The 17,455-nt window shown below is 50.4% G+C and overlaps 2 protein-coding genes across 4 annotated transcripts; one reads left to right on the forward strand and one right to left on the reverse strand.

The window, feature by feature from the left end:
- Nucleotides 1-423: 423 nt before the first annotated feature.
- On the forward strand, nt 424-5,826 carry NOXO1 (NADPH oxidase organizer 1). 2 transcript variants are annotated; one of them, XM_027863119.1, is made up of 8 exons: nt 424-509; nt 1,457-1,537; nt 1,754-1,829; nt 2,048-2,225; nt 3,319-3,515; nt 4,093-4,206; nt 4,592-4,709; nt 4,825-5,826. In XM_027863119.1, exons 1-8 carry the CDS (start codon nt 447-449, stop codon nt 5,324-5,326), a joined length of 1,329 nt encoding a protein of 442 aa, XP_027718920.1. In that variant the 5' UTR covers nt 424-446; the 3' UTR covers nt 5,327-5,826. The 2 variants fall into 2 exon arrangements, with proteins under 2 accessions (XP_027718920.1, XP_027718921.1); XM_027863120.1 differs by lacking the exon at nt 424-509 and adding an exon at nt 663-722.
- A 426-nt stretch (nt 5,827-6,252) lies between these two features.
- On the reverse strand, nt 6,253-14,802 carry TBL3 (transducin beta like 3). 2 transcript variants are annotated; one of them, XM_027863291.1, is made up of 22 exons: nt 14,704-14,802; nt 14,496-14,547; nt 14,276-14,371; nt 13,701-13,748; nt 13,481-13,622; nt 11,164-11,248; nt 10,866-11,036; nt 10,672-10,747; nt 10,489-10,582; nt 10,129-10,319; nt 9,876-10,017; nt 9,441-9,499; nt 9,236-9,339; nt 8,074-8,227; nt 7,749-7,979; nt 7,577-7,647; nt 7,331-7,487; nt 7,191-7,249; nt 7,002-7,105; nt 6,796-6,867; nt 6,538-6,696; nt 6,253-6,400 (listed from the first exon to the last, which is right to left on the reverse strand). In XM_027863291.1, exons 1-22 carry the CDS (start codon nt 14,751-14,753, stop codon nt 6,285-6,287), a joined length of 2,433 nt encoding a protein of 810 aa, XP_027719092.1. In that variant the 5' UTR covers nt 14,754-14,802; the 3' UTR covers nt 6,253-6,284. The 2 variants fall into 2 exon arrangements, with proteins under 2 accessions (XP_027719092.1, XP_027719093.1); XM_027863292.1 differs by lacking the exons at nt 14,276-14,371; nt 14,496-14,547; nt 14,704-14,802 and having other exon boundaries at nt 10,866-11,016; nt 13,701-13,747.
- Nucleotides 14,803-17,455: the final 2,653 nt, after the last annotated feature.

Below are 17,455 nucleotides of genomic sequence, written 5' to 3' on the forward strand. Positions count from 1 at the left end.
GGGACTAAGGAGGGGTGGGGTACAGAAGTAACAAGGAGATGGTGGGAGAGTAAAGTATAGCATGGCCAGAGCCAGCTTGACATGGTTGGGCACACATGAAGCTGAAAAGATTAAGTTCTTTAGGGCATAGGTTCTGGAACAAAGTGTGTGTGTCTGTGTGTGTGTAAAAGCAAACATTTCATGTCATCTAAGTAGTCTATTTTACCATGCGTGATATTCTCTGTGTCCCAGAGGGTTAAAAATTCATCCCCTCACCATAGTTGTGAGTGATAGTATCTTTCTACCCTCCTTTCACCTTTAAATGGTGTAACTGTTTATGTTCCAGCATTCTTTCTACTCTACCCACAGCTGTCCTTGGCCCAGGTCTCGGAAAACTGAGAGAGGGGATTTGTCTCCAGCCAAACCACACCTAGAACAGTCCCCTGCCTCTGAGGCTCTGACCTCACATGAGAGGTCAGGAGGAAGATATCCTGAGACTCCTCCTGGGGAATTTACACCTCCAGCCCCAGGTAGATCTTCCTGGTAGCAGGGAGGAGACAGTCAAATTGGAAGCTGCCTGGCAGCCTGCCAGGAGGTGTACTTCTGGATCTAGCCACACCCTCTCCCTCCATCCATTTAAGAAGGGGATGAGGGCATAGGGAATCACATAGAACAGGATGACTGGTACCCGGCAGGCAGAGTCAGTTCGAGGGGTGGGATTTATGCTGGGCAGGCGTCCTCAGGTAATGCTCAGCTAGTTTGCTGATACCTATCCCTGTCATACCAGTTTTCGTTTCCCTTAGATCTGTTTATTCTCCAGTTTTTCTATTTCTTCTCTACTCCCCCAACCAGGGCTCCCCATTTTTCTGCTTTTCAGTATCCTGGTCTCCCTTTATTCCTGTCTCCCCTGTCTCTTCATCTCCACATCTGTCTCCCTTCTCTGACTCCCACTTCTCTGATCCATTCTCATGTTTATCCTTTTTCTCATTCCTGGGACTCTCCCTTCCACTTTCTCCCCAAGCCTGGCTCTTCGCATCTCCCCAGGTGTATCTCCCCCTTCTCCCATCTTCCACTCTCTTTGCCTTCCGTCTCTCTTTGCTGCTCCCATCTCTGTTTCACCAGTTGAACTGACTCTTTTCTCATCATCTTTGGCACCTTGTCTCCCACAGTCCCTTCGACTCCTCTGTGACCTGTATCTCTTTTTCTTCCCCCATTTATGCCCCCCAAGTCTCTGTCTCCTCCTTTTCTCTATCATGGCTTCTCTCTCCTCTCCAGGTTTGGGCTAGGGATAGAATGTTTGGGTATGTGGTAGAAAAAGAGGCTATTTGGGGGGGGCATGAAATTGGGTAGGGGTCACCCTCTGTACTCAGTCCTGTTATAGGGCAGGAGGGGTGTTTCTTGAGCTAGATAAAGGAAAATTGGGCCGGGGTAATGCCAGAATCTACTGAATCCCTCCCCTTCACCCTCCTGGCCCCAGCTGTTCATCTTCTCGGTGCTTTGGTCCGACGGCAATGACAGCCTCATCTACAGGACCTTCCAGGAGTTCCGCCAATTCCACGTGAGACACCATCCCAGTCACAACCCAATGGGACCCTTAAGAATCAACCCCCTCACCCTGTCTGATCCTGGGATATATAGTCAGGCTACATTCTGGGGGCTACCGTATGACTCCCTTGAACCTAGGGGCTCCCTCCCTCCCAGACCATATGTTACTCCTTCATCACCTAACTCCCTTATTTAAAGCCACACCATGACCCTGAATCTATCTTCACAGAAAACGCTGAAGGACACTTTTCCCTTGGAGGCAGGTTTGCTGAAGAGTTCAGACTGTGTCCTCCCCAAGTTTCAAGGTTAGGGGACTGGTGATAGGGAGGGGGTAGGTGGGTGGGGGAACTCTGGGGCCAAGCAGACCTCTAGGCACTGGGTCAGCCTGAGAAAGGGTCCTGGAACCTCAGGGTGTGGGATCCCAGGGATAAGGGAGCATGGGAAGGAAGAAGGGAGTCTGGGGCTCAGGGCTGAGGGGAGTGGGGGCCTTGGGGTTTCATAGGGATCCCTGCTCTTCCTGTAGATGCCTTAGTACTTCTCCCCAGTGGAAGGACACGGAAAGGACTGGCCAGGTTACGGCTGTTGGAAGCCTATTCTCAGCAACTTCTGAGGGTCACAGAGACAGTGTCTCAAAGTGAGGTGGTCACTGGCTTTTTCCAGCCCCAGCCTGGGGACCTGGAGCCTGTCCTGCCCCAGAACAGGTATTTGTGAGTCCCCATATGCTCAGTTTTCCTAATCAGATCAACCTTTCATGCCCACCCTGTGAAGGTTTGGAGGTCTGGGAGCTCACAATCTGACTGGGAGAAACAGACTCATGCAGAGAGGTCGCAGAAAAGGGGATTAGCTGGGGAAGCTGAGAGAAGGGAGAGAAAGATCTGCATGGGCTGCATCGGGAAATGTTTCTTGGAAGAGATGGGATTTAAAAGAAAGGCCTCAGAATTTGTTTCCAATTCTGAGTCTCAGTGTAGGAATTCCCTCATAACTGTACAGCCTTTGCTTGACAAGGCTCCCAGTGACAGGACACTCACTACCTCCTGTTACATATCTAAGCAATCCTGTTAAGTTCTTCCTTATAGTTGGTGGGAATTGATCTCCTAGTAAGGAGTCTCCCACCCTTACACCTTGGCCCAATCAAACTGTGCTATATGGGGCCAAGCAGAACAAGTCTAGCATGGTGGCAGTGTGGTATAGTGGATAGAGAGCTAGCTTTGAAACCTGGAAGGCCTGGGTTCAAGCCCTGCCTCTGACACATACTGGGTAAGGCTCTCTGACACTGTAAGTTGCTGACTTCTATTAGTATCAGGAGTTCCCCTTTATGTCAATGAAATCACAAGTCCTTGACTTGTTCCCTACCCTATTCCACTGAACAACTCTTCTAGTATTTGCACCAGTCTGGGGAGTGGTAAGAGGGAGGAAGTCGAGAATAAGTGGAAGGTGGACTTGGGCTAATTTCTGAGGAATGGGTAGGGCCAGGCTAAGGGAAATGACAGGTGTAGCAGGAAGGCAATCCAGATAGGAAACACAGTCTGAGCAAAGGTCTGGATGTGGAAATGAATCTGACGTCCTTGAGGATGGTGAGGAATGAAAAAGAGATGATGCTAGGTGGGAAGCCCAAATGCCAGGCTAAGTAGAACAGAGGGAGGAGCTGAGATGGGGAGGAAGTTCCACATGGAGATAGCTTGGGGGTAGGCAGAAAATCTGGTACTGGGTCTAGAAAAGTCCCAACTCCAGAGGGTTAAAGCTAACCCATCTCATCTGTGTCTTACCCTGGTTATCTTGGATCTTTCCTCAAAGCCTGGTGATCATGCCCTCCCCTTGGGAGAGGCCAGAACAGAGTCCAAAGAAGCCCCCGGCCCTAGAGCCAGACATCTACAACCTGGAGGCCCAGACTTTCCGGTGCCTTGATAACTTCAGCACTCAGGACACCAGGGGCAGGCTCTTTAAGGCTGGAGCTGGAGAAGAGTTAGATGTGTTGCTTAAAGAACCCACAGGTAGGAGGGCTTGGGGGACTGGGGTAGGGGGAAGGACATAAAGAAGATGTAAGGATGGATGCCTCACCCCGGATCCTGTGGGGTGGGGAGGAGGAGACTTTATGTTGGTGGAGATCCTCAAGAGATGGGGGTCTTAGCCCCAGGAAACAGGGACACAGGGATAGGATTTTTAGGCTTTTTTTGGGGGGGGGGGGGAGAGGATGGGAACCCTGGGGAAATGGAAGTATTAGCTTGGGGGGATAGGGGCATTCATAGGAAATATATTTTTATCCCTAGGGGACCCCAGGGGCATGAATCTGAGCCTTGGGGAAGGAATGGGAACCCTTAGATGGGGACACAAGGGGGAAGGACAGGTTCTTTAATCTGACAGTGGAGCAAGATCCTCCAAATGTTGGGAATTCGTATGATAGGGAGGGTATGTCCACATGTGCCCATCGATACATGTCAGTACCAATAAGCAACTATCTTTGTATTTCCTTCCTACCCCATGTAAGTAAAACCTATTCCCTCTAACTTGCTGAGTTTTAGGGGTGGGGTTCTCTACATCCCTGTACAATGTCCCTTCCTCACTCTCCAGGCTGGTGGCTGGTGGAGAATGAGGACAGGCAGATAGCTTGGTTTCCTGCACCCTACCTCGAGGAGGTATCTCCAAGAGAGGGATGTGAGGAGATGCCTCAGACACCCTGCAGTGGTAAGTGCCCAGCATGCTTAGTCCGGACCTGGCATTTCTGTGATTCAACAAAGGGAATGGGGAGAGAACACGCTGCTATGAGTGTCAACCTTGTGCTGGAATCTGTGCTCAGCTATTTACTAGCTGTAGACACTTCCCTAGTATTTGTTTCCCCATTTGTAAAACAGATGGTTTTTAGGGCTCTTCCCAGCTCTGAACCCTATGACCCTGTATCCCTAGCTTGTTCTGGGGGAAGAGGAGACATACTCCTGGTCAGTGACTTACAGAAATCTCCCAATATTCATGGGGAATCCTGTGACCCAAGGCTACCCCAGAAAGAAATAGCACCCTTGATCAAGCACGCAGGTGGGGGATGACGGGCATGGCCCCTTTGCACCCCATCCAGGGCTGCCGTTCTGTACCACCGGAGCTTACGTAAGCAGCCGGGAAGACGAGCTGTCTGTGCCTGCGGGGGCCCGTGTCACTGTGCTACAGGAGTCTGAGTGCGGCTGGTGGCAGTGCAGGTGTGTACGGGTGCAGACTGGACTCATACGGGCGTGGGAAAGAGAACAGGAAGTGTCGCTCCACCCTCCCCAAACCCGTGTGTACACGTGCATAAAGAGCCCCCTACTCCCGCAGGTACCTTGGCCGCCTGGGGCTGCTACCTGCAGTGCTGCTCTGCCCGGACCCCGTGAACGCTAGTGGGCTGGGCATGCTCCTGAACGCGACCCGGGCCAACCTAGACCCAGAACCCTCCAGCGGAACTGAAGCCGAACCTGAGGAGGGGCGCCTCCACCCGCACCCCCAGCCTGCTCCGCCCACCAACCTAAACTCAAGCTCAGACTCGGGCTCGGGCAGTGACAACGGGGAGAGCAGCGCGATGGCGGCCCCTGGCTCTGGACCTGTCGTGCCCGCTCGGCCCAGGCGAGGGGACATCCTGCGGAGCTGCTGCTCAGTGACCCGCAAGGCCCTTTTTCGTCCAGTGACACGGAGGTCTCCCGTGCCCACACTGGATTCTGGGCTAGAGATCCCTGCACCAGCCCTACCCTCGGCCAAGCCATGCCTAGCCAGCCCTGCTTCTTATTCCTCCAAACTGCCTGGCCTAGACTCCCAGATAAATTCTTTGGATGCCAGGCTGTGAAGTCCTGCCCTCTCCCGTGCCCTGACCTCTGGCTTTGTGTTAGAAGGCCTCGTCCCTGTGGGACTAAGTACTCAATGGTTTTGTTTAAAAAAATTTTTTTTGTACGTGTGAATAAAGGATCCTTTCCAAGAGCTGCCTGATTTCTCCCTTCCTCACCTCCAAAGCAAAGGCTTGTGGCACCAACCTTGTGTTTCTGCCCCATGTGTAACCTTAGATCCACTTGCTTCCTCCATAAAAAAGACCCAAGTTCAAATTCTACTCTGCCACTTTCTGCCCTTATAACCTCAATCAAGTCATCTGTCTCCCTGGGCCTGAGTTCTCTCAGACAATGAGAGGCCTGTGTTAAATGGTTTCTTACGGCCATGATCTATGCCTCCCCTGAGCTCCTGGAACACTCAGGCAGGTTTCCCAGTCTGGTTTGATGTCCTGTAAAACACCCAGAGTATGCACTCCCTGAGGGAAGGGTCTGGATCACAGATTTAGAGCAGAAAGTCATCTAGTCTAACTTCCTTATTTGTTTTTTAAAAAAAAAAAAGGAACAGAGAAGTTAACTCATTTAAGGTTACATAGGAAATACTCTCTGACTCCAAATACAATGACCTATCCACTGTCACACTTTCCCTTCTCCCCTGCTGTGAACTCACTTGGGGCAGAGCCCAGGTCTGCTCCTTTATCTCCCTCCCAAAGCATGGCTTGAGTCCAGAGTGAGACTCAGGAAATGAAAATAAACAGGCAGACACACATTCCTCTTCCACCACACCATACCACACCACCCACTGGGCTCAGGGAGCTCTGTCCCCGAGTCTGGCCCATGTTTCAGGGGCATCTGGGACATGAATCCTATGGATGTACTTGGGAAGGTGCTTGAAAGCTGACCCCTTTGATCAGGCAAGGGAGGGTCAAGTCCCAGATAAGGGAAATGCTTGTGAGGTCTGACAAACTTTTATACAACATGTTGTTACAAAGGTTGTAGGGCTGGGGAGGCTGAGGTCTCAGGTAGCTTCATAGTCTGCCACAGAAAGTCCAAGAACATGGCAGCCTGCAGCGTCCGGCTGATCCTCTGGAAGTGTCGCTCTGAGGAGAGAGGAAGGCAGGTGAAGGAAGAGACGAGGACAGATTCTGCCCCCACGTCAGCTGCCACCAGGCTCCAGACTGAGCACCTCCCTCTCCACAGAGGCCATTCTCTAGTACAGGGTCCAGTGGTCACTCACCGGTGTAGGGCAGCAGTGCCTCTAAGGCAGCCCGGACTCCCTCATAGGCCAGCAGCTCTTCGGGGCTCTCATGCCGTAGGAGGACGCCTAGCACAGCTTGGGCTTCGTGGCAATGGCGGGAATTTGTGTTCCATGTGACTGAGAATCTCAACAGGGCCTCTGGGAACAGGCCAGGGAAGAGGTCAGGGTCCAGCTCAGCCTCCCTCCCTCCACACCCTCCCAAAGGCACTGCTGGGCCTGGGCCTGGTGGGCACTGACCTTTCTGGTCCTTCCGGAGCCTTAGCACCTTTTCCTCTAGCTTCTTAGGACCCTCGACATCCTTCAAGATGGCTACGTGGGGCAGGGAGGGTAAGTACAGCAAAAGAGGAGAACGCCAGGCATTTACACGCACTTCGATCTCAGTCACTCCCCAAGCAACCCCATCCCTTCCCTTCTGCTACTTCTGGCCCTTCGAAGTCACTGACCTTTGACAACTGTCAACACAGTGTGCGGCCTATCCAGAGAGATGGCCAGACCCAGGGCCCGAAGGTACTGCTTCTCCTGGAGCAGGTTAGAGAGTTCCTGCTGCCTGGGGGGAGGTGGAAAGTCAGTGGGGGAGGCTGGGTGAGGGGCAAGGCACGGGGGATGAAGCAGGTGTCATCCCTGGGACTTACTTCAGGATTTGTTCCTCCTGCTGGGCCTGCTCTTCTGCCTGCTCTTCCTCAGTCACATCCTGGAAACAGAGTCACTCAGCCCAGGGTAGGAGAGGCCAAGAAGAACTCTCCCCCACCGCCGGGAGTCCGGGCCTACCCACCTTCCAGAGGAGGATCCGAGCATCGCTGGCTCCAGTCACAGCTGCTCCGTCCTGCCGGTTGCAGTGCAGCCCCCACACCTTGTCCTCGTGCCCATCCAGCGTCCGCACACACTCGTTGGTTTTGATGGTCCAGAGTTTGAGCAGGCCGTCTGAGCCGCTGCAATGACCAAGAAGGAAGCAGCATCAGAGTCCCAGGTCAGACCTCCCAGACCACGACCCCTGCCCCGGTCCCCAGCCCCAACTGACCTGGACAGCAACTGTGTCCCCCGGCTCACAAAGGTCACTCTCAGCACCGATGCATCATGACCCTCAAACGTCTGGGGATGAGGAAAAGGGAGTGAGACATAGGGCAGAGTGAGGGCAGAGGCTCAGCCTTACTCACTCTGGATGCCTGAGGGGCTGCTATAAGGAGCATTACCTTCAGGCAACTGAAGTCCTGTAGACCCCAAAGCTTCAGGGAGCCATCGGCTGAGGCTGTGGCCAGCACCTGGTCCATGGGGGAGAACTGAACACACCATATACCTCGCCGGTGGCCAGAGAAGATACCCAGCAGGGAGAAGTCAGGCAGGGACCACAGCTTGGCTGTTCGGTCCTGGGAACCCGATGCTAACAGCTTGTCGTTTGGAGATATAGCCACACTGTTAATGTCCTACAGAGGGGAAAAGGGAAGCTGTGATTGGGGTGAGGGCAGTGACTGTGGCTCCTCCCAATCTCCAGAGGACAGTCTCCTGTCCTGGTGTTACCTTGTCATGTGCACGTTGAGTGGCCTGAGCCTGGAGGGGAACAGGGTCACAGTTGGGGTCTCGGGTCACTTTCTTGGACATCACTGCCTCAGGAAGGGGCCACAGCTTTATTGTACAGTCCTGGCTCCCAGTAACCAGGAAGGCCTCCTTCAGCCTGACACCAGATGAAACAGATGCAGAATTCATCACGTCTGTAGCCCACTCTCCACTTCCAGAGCCTTGACCCTAACTCAGGTCACATATTCTCACCCCAGAACTACTGCAACAGGCTCCTAAGTCACGCCCCTGCCTTTAGTCTGCCTTATACTGCTCTGATGGGAATGGTTCCCTATTCCCCAAACCTGAATGGTTCTTTAAAGGATAATAATAGTTAGCCTTTACATAGTGCTTTAAGATTTATAAAGTATTTTACAAATATCTCATTTTAGCCTCTGACAACCCTGGCACATAGGTGCTATTGTTATCCCTATTTTACAGATGAGGGCACTGAGGTAGGATAGAGGTTAAATGACTCCATCAAGATCACAAAGCTAGTAAATGTCTGAGGCAGGATTTGAATTCAGATCTTCCTGAGTCCCGGCCTGGCTATCTACTGCTTAGTCAACCCATCTCTTTTCATTTGAAGCCCCTGCTTCAAATTCCTGCATTCTAGCCAAGTTGGACAACTCACTATTTCTGAATGTAGTTTTGCATTTTCCTGGCTCCATACCTTTGTTTGAATAGTTTCTTCTTTCCTAAGATGCTAAACTCCTTCATCTCCTCCCTCTTCATTTATCTGTCTTTCCAAACCCAGCACCCGCTCCTTCTATCCTCCCTCCCTCCGGGAAGTCTTCCCTGACTGCACCAGGCCACAACAGCTTTACTCTAGAGTCCAAGTCACACATTCTCAGATCTTGTGCACAGACTGTCTTGCCCCGTTTTCTCATTCTCCCAGGTCTAAGTTCTGTCTCCCTAAAGGCAGTGAGCTCCTGGAGGGCAGGGGCAGTGTCTGCTTGCTGCTTCTGTCTGCTCAAACCATGAGCTTCTAAAGGAAAGGCTCTGGGAGAGCCTCTTTTCAGACTGGGAACTCCTTGAACATGGGGAGGGAGAGGAGGCAGGGGCAGCTCACAGTCAGGATGAGCTAGAGCTGATGTAAGTGGGTCCTGGGGCTCGAGTGCAGTACCTGGAGCAGCTGATGGTGCCTATGCCATGCGTGTGGCCAGAGCCATGGGCTACGCAATGCACTTTCCCAGACACATTCATTCTCCATATGCGCACACTCTGGTCCTGGGACATGGGAAGTGGAAGAAGTGAAGAGCGGTTAACATGGAAAGACGGGGTCTACCCCCTTCCCCCCCATCTCCCTGTCTCCACAGGGGAGTCCTCACCTTGGCGCAGCTGGCAAAGAGCTGACCCTTCCGGAAAACATCCAAAGCCATGATTATGTCTGTGGGGAGGAAAGGAACTGAAAATCACGGTTTAAACTCAAATGGGACCTGAGGAATTGGCTCAACCCCTTCACTTTACACATAAGGAAAATGAGGCCAACAAAGGGGAAATGACTTGCCCAAGGGTTGCAAGGCAGTGAGCAGAAGAGCTGGGATTTGAATTCGGGTCAGATTTGGTGTTCTTTTCAGCAGTAAGAGGCTGCCAGGGGGTATCCCCAAACTTGAATGAGGCATCCCTACCACTGTTTAGTCAGGGAAGTTTCAAGGTCTGGAGAAACCTCTGGAGTCCTGGGTCAGGGATTATAATCCAGAAGAAATGAGAGGGCCAAGGGTGACTCAAGAACTGGAAGGGGTAGGGGGAGTGTCAAGGCTTACCCGTGTGCCCACACAGGATCTGGCAATCCGATGTTTCCAGCTCAAACACCTTCAGTCGGGGGCTATTGGTGGCAACAACAATGTGGGAATCTTCAGGACCCAGGAACCTCACGTCCAACACATCCTCATTGTAGCCAGCAAACTGGGTAGGAAGAGAAACAAATTAATGCAAGGAATACCACCCCCTATCCCTTACACACCTTTAGAATATAGAAACCGAGGGTGGTGGCCATGAGGGTCAGAGAGCACCAACCTGTTTGTGAAGGCGAAGGGTGTGGGCCTCATAAAGGAGGATGTTGTGCTCAGCTGTGACAGCCAAGATCAGCCCGGCAGCTGGGACCAGGGCACAGTGTGTGATCTCCCGCCCAGGGCCACCTTCACCAAGCATAGGTTTATGGGTAAGCATGCAGTTCCCAGATTCAACCTCCCATACCCGAAGCACTCCTAGACCAGACACACACAAAAGAGGTTATTTCAGACACAAGGAGAAACAGATCAGAGAGGGAGAACTGGAAACAGCTGGAGCGTGTTGGGGATGAAACTCAGGTACCACCAATCCTGGGACATGGGCTGGAGCTTCTCCCCGCTCCACCAGAATCCCCCCCCCACTCGCCTCGATCTCCAGCTGTGAGTAAATGCAGCCCCAGGGTGTTCACACCCAGGGCAGGCGCCTCCCCTTTTGGAAGCAGCACCACAGACTCCACGCTCTAGGAGAAAGAGGATCAGGAGGGTCAGTCAGTCAGTAACTCTGGGCCTGATCCCAGGTCTCTCTCCCCTCCTACTACCCCAGACCCACCTCAAAAACAGGGACTGTCTTCACTGATGTCCGAGTCTTCAAGTCCCACACAGTACAGATCTTGTCCCGGCCAGAGCTACCAGGAGAACATTTGAGGCCAGTCAGCACCCATCCCATCTCCTTGGGTCCAGAAAAAGGGACCTCCTCTTCCCAAACCCAGGATCCAAATATAAGGCTCCTCCCGAGCCACTGACCTGACCATGGTGTGGCCATCATCGCTGAAGGCCAGTGAAGTGACTGGGCTGTAGTGACTGCTTAGCATGGCCAGGCAGGTTCCAGCCTGAAGGCCCCAGACACGAATTGTGCAGTCCATGGCAGAAGAGAAGAGCAGGAGCTGGTCAGGGTCTGGATGGAAGGTCACAAGGCTGGGGATGATCAGACAGGGGTCACCTAACTCGGGCTCCTTCCAGATCCTGGGGTCCCAGACCCAATCCCCCCCAACTCCCAACTCTAATGACCCCATCTGTAAAACGGGGTGAACCCAGGACTTACTGGACAACTCCAGGGGAGCCACGTAGGTGGTGGGTCCCGTATCTTCGTTCCAGGTCCCAGACACGCACCGCTCCATCACAGCCACCTAGAGAAAGAGAGAGCGAGAGCGCAACATGGGGTTGGGGGACAAAATGAGAAGCAATATACAGGATGGCAACTCAGTCCCTCTCCCCAAACTTCCTGGGGGTACATCTTGTTTTGTTGCCATTCACGCCTCACCAAACCCTGACTCTGGATGACTTCCATCATCCCCCTCCTCTATTCTTACTCACTCAGGTGAACAGACCTATGGAATCACACAACTGCCTGGACAAGGTCCAGTACAAATTTGTCATCGAATCTCAACTGGGACCTCATTGTAGCAAGGTAATCCTTATCCTCCCTTCTAATTAACTGTCTGCACCACTCCCTACATTGGTTCTTCCAAACTTCTTCTCTCTAAGCCCCCTACACTCTCCTCCCTTAACCCAGATACCTGAGAATGTCAACTCATCTTTCTCTGTGACTTCCCTCTTTCTCCACATCTCACAACCTTTGATATCATCCCCCACTCCCTTCCAATGAAAAGGCAGACTCCCCCCCAACCCCCAGGCCAACCTCGTCTTTCTTGTTTGTTTGGTTTTTGCTAGGCAAAGGGGTTAAGTGACTTGCCCAGGATCACACAGCTAGTGTTAGGTGTCTGAGGCCAGATTTGAACTCAGGTCCCCCTAACTCCAGGGCTGGTGTTCTATCCACCGTGCCACCTCGCTGCCTCTTGTCTTCTAAATATACACCTTTGACCTCAACCCCTCCCATCTCCTTGCATAACACTTCTCTCTTTCAATCTCTTATCTACTGGCTCTTTCCTTGATGCCTACAAACATCCCAAAATCCTTCCTAACTTAAAAACTCTCACCAGACTCTACCATCCCCTCAAGCTATTATTCTATATCTCTTCCTTTTCCAGTCAAACTCTTGGAAAATGCTGCCTACACTCCCTCCCCTCTGAGGTATTTTTCATCCCTTTGAAATTTGGTTTCCAAGCTCATCACTCAAATAAAACTGCTTTCTCCGAAGTCACCAACAGTCTTCTGATTGCCAAATCTGAAAGCCTTTCCCTATTCCCCTCCTCAATCCTCACCTTTCTGACCTCTACAGCAAGACACTGATGACCCACTGATGACATATTCTCCCTTCTCTGGGCTTCATGAGACTCTTCCCTCTTGGTTCACCACCCACCCTGTTTGATGTTCCCTTCTTAGTCTCCTCTGTTGGCTTATTATCTATACCACCCCATGATGGCGAGTGTTCCCTAAGGCTCTAGCTTACGACCAACCTGGAATCTTTTTTTCTCTATAGCCTTTCTCTTAATGACCTCATTAGCTCACCTGGATGTATTTATCATTTCTCTGCTGAAGACTCTAAGATCTATATATCCAACTCTAATCTCTCTTCCGAGGCTGGTAACATATCAATCACCAATTGTCTATTAGATACTCAAACTGTCGTCCAGTGGATACCTTAAACTAAGTCCAAAAGAGAACTAATCATCTCTGTATCCCCCATTCTTCCCTCTTCTGAATGTTCCTATTTTGCCTAAGGATTCTACCATCTTTCTCTTCAGTGTACACCTCAAATCCTTATTCTCCTCCACTCAATATTACTAAAGCTTGTTGATTCTATCTCTGAAACTCATCCTCTTTTCTCTAACTTATGCAAGCCCCTAACCTAGTTCAGGGAATCATCACATTTCCGCTCAACAATTACAACAACCCTCAATAGGTCTTTCTGCATTCCCTCTCCCCACATCTATCCTCCACCTAGCTTCCAAAATTACCTTAAGTACAGATTTGATATTATACTTCTTCTCAATAATAACTCCTGTTGTTCCCCATTACTTTCAGGACCAAATATAAATACCTCCATTTGTCACTTTTTAGATGATCTTTCACAACCTGACCTCAACCTTCCACCTTTGCCTTACATTACTCTCCTTGGCAAACTCTAAGGATCAGTTAAACTAGATTTTTGGCTGTTCCTTGAACAGGACACTCTATCTCTTGTTTCTTTGCCTTTACACTGGCTACCTAGACCCCAAATGCATTTATCCCTACTTTCAAGGCTTCCATCTTCTACATGAAACCTTTCCTGATCTTTCCAGCTGCTAGTGTCTTCTCTCCAAAATTATCTTGTATCTATTCTTCGTATCTGTACGTACCGCCTTCCCTGGCCAGACTGTAAACTCTTCGAAAACAAGACTTTTGTCTTTGTATCCCCAGCACTCATTATAGGACCTAGCACACAGCAAATGTTTGATAAATATCTGTTGACTGATTACCTGTGGCCAGCAGAGTGGATGTTGGGTCAAAAGCCATGGAGGCCACAGGTGCTGTGTGTACAGCCTTCCAAACACGTGAGACATTGCCTTCACGCCACGCCCACTGAGTTAGTAATAATGCACGGCTTCCAGTAACTAAGATCTGGGAAAGAAAGGATAAGGTTAGGATCAGGGGTCTAGGAAACAATTCCCCTATCACCCTCTCCCCCACCACACACACCTCATTATTGGGGCTGAGATCAAAGGCTGTGATGTTTTCTTGGTCTTCCTGAGGAAAAGAGACAGGAAGATATGACACAAGTTGAAGGAAGATGTAGGAAAGAAAAGGAATGTACATTATAACAATAGCTAACATTTATACTGAGTGCCAGGTCTGTCAGAGTGCCAGAGTTGAAAAAACCTGAGTTCAAATCTTGCCTCAGATGCTTACTAGCTGTGTGACCCTAGGCAAGTGACCTAATCCTGTCTGCCTCAATTTTTTCATCTGTAAAATGAGCTGAAGAAGGAAATGGCAAACCACCCGCCAGTATCTTTAACCAAGACATACCCCCCCACACACAGGGGGGTAACCTGTAGGACACGACTGAAAAGACTGAACAACAAAAAAAATTGCACTTTCAGGTCTGAAAAGCACTTCACATGCTATCTATTTACACACAGCAACCCTGTGAAGTAGGTGCTGCTATCATCCCCATTTTACAGATGAGGACACGGAGGCTGAGAGTGGGGGCTGGAAGGACCCTAGCAGCATCTCCCCCAGCCCCCACCAGGATCTTCAACTGAACTCGCCCTCACCTGCTGTAAGGTCCTCACAAGGTTCCCGGAAGTGGCGTCCACAACATTCACTCCAGAGCCGCAGACGCAGAACAGGAGCTGTCCATCTCTGGAAGCCTGAAAAAGGCGGGGGAGGGGAGTGAGCAGGGAAGAGGTGACCCTCAGCCCCGTTCCCTTGGTCGCCAAAGCGCCCGCCTCCCACCTGTGCGGCCCCCACCGACCCCCGCCCCGGGGCTCATACTTGGACTTTGCCTCCTTTGTAGAAAGGCTCGATTCGCCGCTGCACCGCGTAGCTGCGGGGGGAGGAAAGGCCACGCTGGGGGACGGCAGGCCCGGGGGGCCCCGCCGCCCCCCCCCGACCTCGGCCCCTCGGACACCGTTCCCCGCCCCTCTCCCCGAGCCCCGTCCGCGAACCCTCCCGGCTTGGCCCTGATCAGCCCACGCCTCACTTGCTCTTGTAGCGCAAACCGCGAGCTCCAGTCCCGGCCGTCTCCGCCATCCCGGTTCCGGTCCCGACCCCAGCTGCGGCTGCCCAGCGACGGAACGCCTGCCCCGCCACGTGCGGCAGGGTAGCGGATAGCGGGGCTCCTGCTTTCCGGCGCGCCATGATGGCGTCACGGGTTACGTCACCGGAGGCGGGCCAGGTTGTTGCCCGGGGGAGGGGGGTGGCGGGAGGGACTGCTTTATAGAGACCCTGGTTCCCCCACACAGGGCAGGGGGAGGGAGGTGGTGTAGACGGAGTTGTGTGTGTATAACGGGTGGGAGGATCCTCAGAGCAGTATAGATGAAGCGATGGTGGTGGTGTAGTTTCCTGACAGTGGAGACGGGCTACGAACGCAGAAATCCCTCTGCCCACAACCTTCAGCTCTTCATTACGCCACTAGGTGAAGCTGGATTTGGACTCAGGAAGACCTGGGTGCGCATTCCACTTTAGACACTCGTTGCTTAGCACAGTGCCTGGTATAGAGTAGGCGCTTAATAAATGTTCAGCATTATTAAAATTAAATAAATAAATGTTCAGTGACTGGTTATCGACTGATTGTGTGGTCCTGGGCAAATCACTTAACCTCTCTGAGCTTTAGTTTCCTCATCTGCAAAACGAAGATAGTAACAGTAACTCACAGGGTTGTTTTGAGGCTGGAATAAGATAACTCCTGTGAAGTGCTCTGCAAACCTTAAAGGGCTATAGAAATGCTAGCTAGCCTCACCCGTTCTAGTCTCACTTGTTCATCTGTCAACCTTTCCCAGGTCTCCTAGTCTCCCTCTTGTGGCCTGCAATCACAGTCTTTGTATAAGACTTCAATGCCAGAGGTTATCTATGAGATTAACTTGTATGAACTTATTTCACAGTCAACTCTGAAGTCCAGGTCCCATCTGAGTAGGACCAGCGAGAGTCATTCTGTTTCTACTTCAAGACTGATTCCAGAGAACTCTTGATGAAACATGCTACCCACACCTGACAGGTGATGGATTCAGGGTGCAGACTGAAATTTTTATTTAATGGTCAATGCAAGGATTTCTTTTGCTTGACTGTGTATATTTGTTACTTAAATGACTTTTATATTAATAACCAGTTATTAAATTAAGATTAAGGTTTCCTCTTCCTATTCCCTCATTGAAAAAACCAACCCCCCCCCCCCTTAGGCTATTCAGCCAGTCTCTGAAGAACATTGCTGATATTTCCAAGATTTTCCAAATCCTTAGGATACATGCTTTTCAATCTTGGGTGGGACCCCACCCAAATAAAACACCTTACAAACAGAATCCAGTCTAGGAGAGCCCTTGCCCTTAAGAGACAAGCCCCTGTCCTTTAGAATTTAGGGTGATCCAGCCTATGAAGGGGAAAACCAGTCAGAGCGGTCTGAGTAGAGATGGATTTGTTTGTCCAGATTGTTGGAGGAGGCTAAGTCTCAAAATTAGGTCAAGTTCTCAGCAGGAGGAGCTGAAGACTTTTTGCCCATTTACTCATTAATATGTCCACCACTGATCGTTAACCAATCAGAGTTGATTTCCATGGGGAGGGTGGGGGGGTGGGACACTCCTTTTCCAAAGGCTTTTAAGCAATCAATGTTCTCCAAGGGGCGTCTTTGGTTTTGGAGAGGTCTGCTGACCTCAATTTATTATTCGCTATCTATAATTAATAAATTGATTATTAATTACCCAGAAATTATGTCTTTCAGACTTTTCATTCATCACATTACAAGTTTTGGGTTTTTTTTCTTTTTTTAGTAGGGGTAAGGGGAAGGAGACGTAGGAGCAGAGATAAAGTGTATACTTGCTAATTTTTCACAAATTTTTTTTAAAATTGAAATGATGGGAGAAACTACAATCTCCCAAGGTGGCCCATTCCATTGTTGGACAGAAGTTACTCCTTAAATAAACCAGATATGTCTTCTTAGAGCTTCCCATCACTGGTCCTAGTTCTGTATTTTGTGATCAAACAAATCTAATCCCTTTTCAATGATTGCTATGCAAATACCTGAAGAATGATCACTCACATCCACTCCCCCTGACTACTGAAGCCTACATCTCCACTGAGGGAGGAGCACTTCAAAGTTCCTTTATTGCAAGAGTTCTTAGCCCATGAACTTATTAAAAATAAGTCCAGGAACTTATTAAAAATATTTAGATAACCATTTTCAATATAATTGACTTCCTTTTTAATCCTATTTTATTTTATGCATTTAAAAACTTAGATTATAGACTTCACCAGACTGCCAAAGGGATTAATGAAAAAAAAATAGGTTAACTTCTGGCTTTATGGTTTCACCCAGCATTATGAGGCACTTTCAAGTCTTTTCACCCTCTTCTTAGTCACCCTTCCCAGAATGTGTTCCAGCTTGTTAATGTCTCCCTCCTTAGACTCCTTAGACCAGACCCCATCTCTTAATACTCTTCCAAACCCCAACCATGCTCTTGGGGATGGGTGTAGAGGAGTGGTGTCTATTCTCTCCCAGCCCAGCTCTAAAACATGCTGTTAACAATACTTCAAATGTTTTTTGACAGGTCAGATTTTTTTTCCTTCATATCCAGCCTAGACCCTGGTTCTACTTCATTAATGCAATCACTGTCACCTCATACTAGAATCCCTCACACACCCCTGCCCCTGACTTTGACCTTTCCTACTAGACTGTTCTGTTAATCTCTAAATTTGGAGGTAATTTGCACTGTCCAGTTACTCTGCGCTTAGGGCCCATACTT

The sequence above is a fragment of the Vombatus ursinus genome, unplaced genomic scaffold, assembly GCF_900497805.2.
Source record: "Vombatus ursinus unplaced genomic scaffold, bare-nosed wombat genome assembly UNPS02014770.1, whole genome shotgun sequence".
NCBI lineage: Eukaryota > Metazoa > Chordata > Mammalia > Diprotodontia > Vombatidae > Vombatus > Vombatus ursinus.

Coding starts and splice junctions, on each gene's coding strand:
- TBL3 (XM_027863291.1), bottom strand. CDS start 14,753: ATGGCGGAGACGGCCGGGACTGGAGCTCGCGGTTTGCGCTACAAGAGC. Junction 10,320..10,488: donor ACTCACAGCTGGAGATCGAG/GCGAGTGGGGGG, acceptor TGTCTGGTCTAG/GAGTGCTTCGGGTATGGGAG. Junction 7,648..7,748: donor AGGACTTCAGTTGCCTGAAG/GTAATGCTCCTT, acceptor CCTCATCCCCAG/ACGTTTGAGGGTCATGATGC.
- NOXO1 (XM_027863119.1), top strand. CDS start 447: ATGAGAGGTCAGGAGGAAGATATCCTGAGACTCCTCCTGGGGAATTTA. Junction 510..1,456: donor ATTTACACCTCCAGCCCCAG/GTAGATCTTCCT, acceptor TCCTGGCCCCAG/CTGTTCATCTTCTCGGTGCT. Junction 4,207..4,591: donor GCCTCAGACACCCTGCAGTG/GTAAGTGCCCAG, acceptor CACCCCATCCAG/GGCTGCCGTTCTGTACCACC.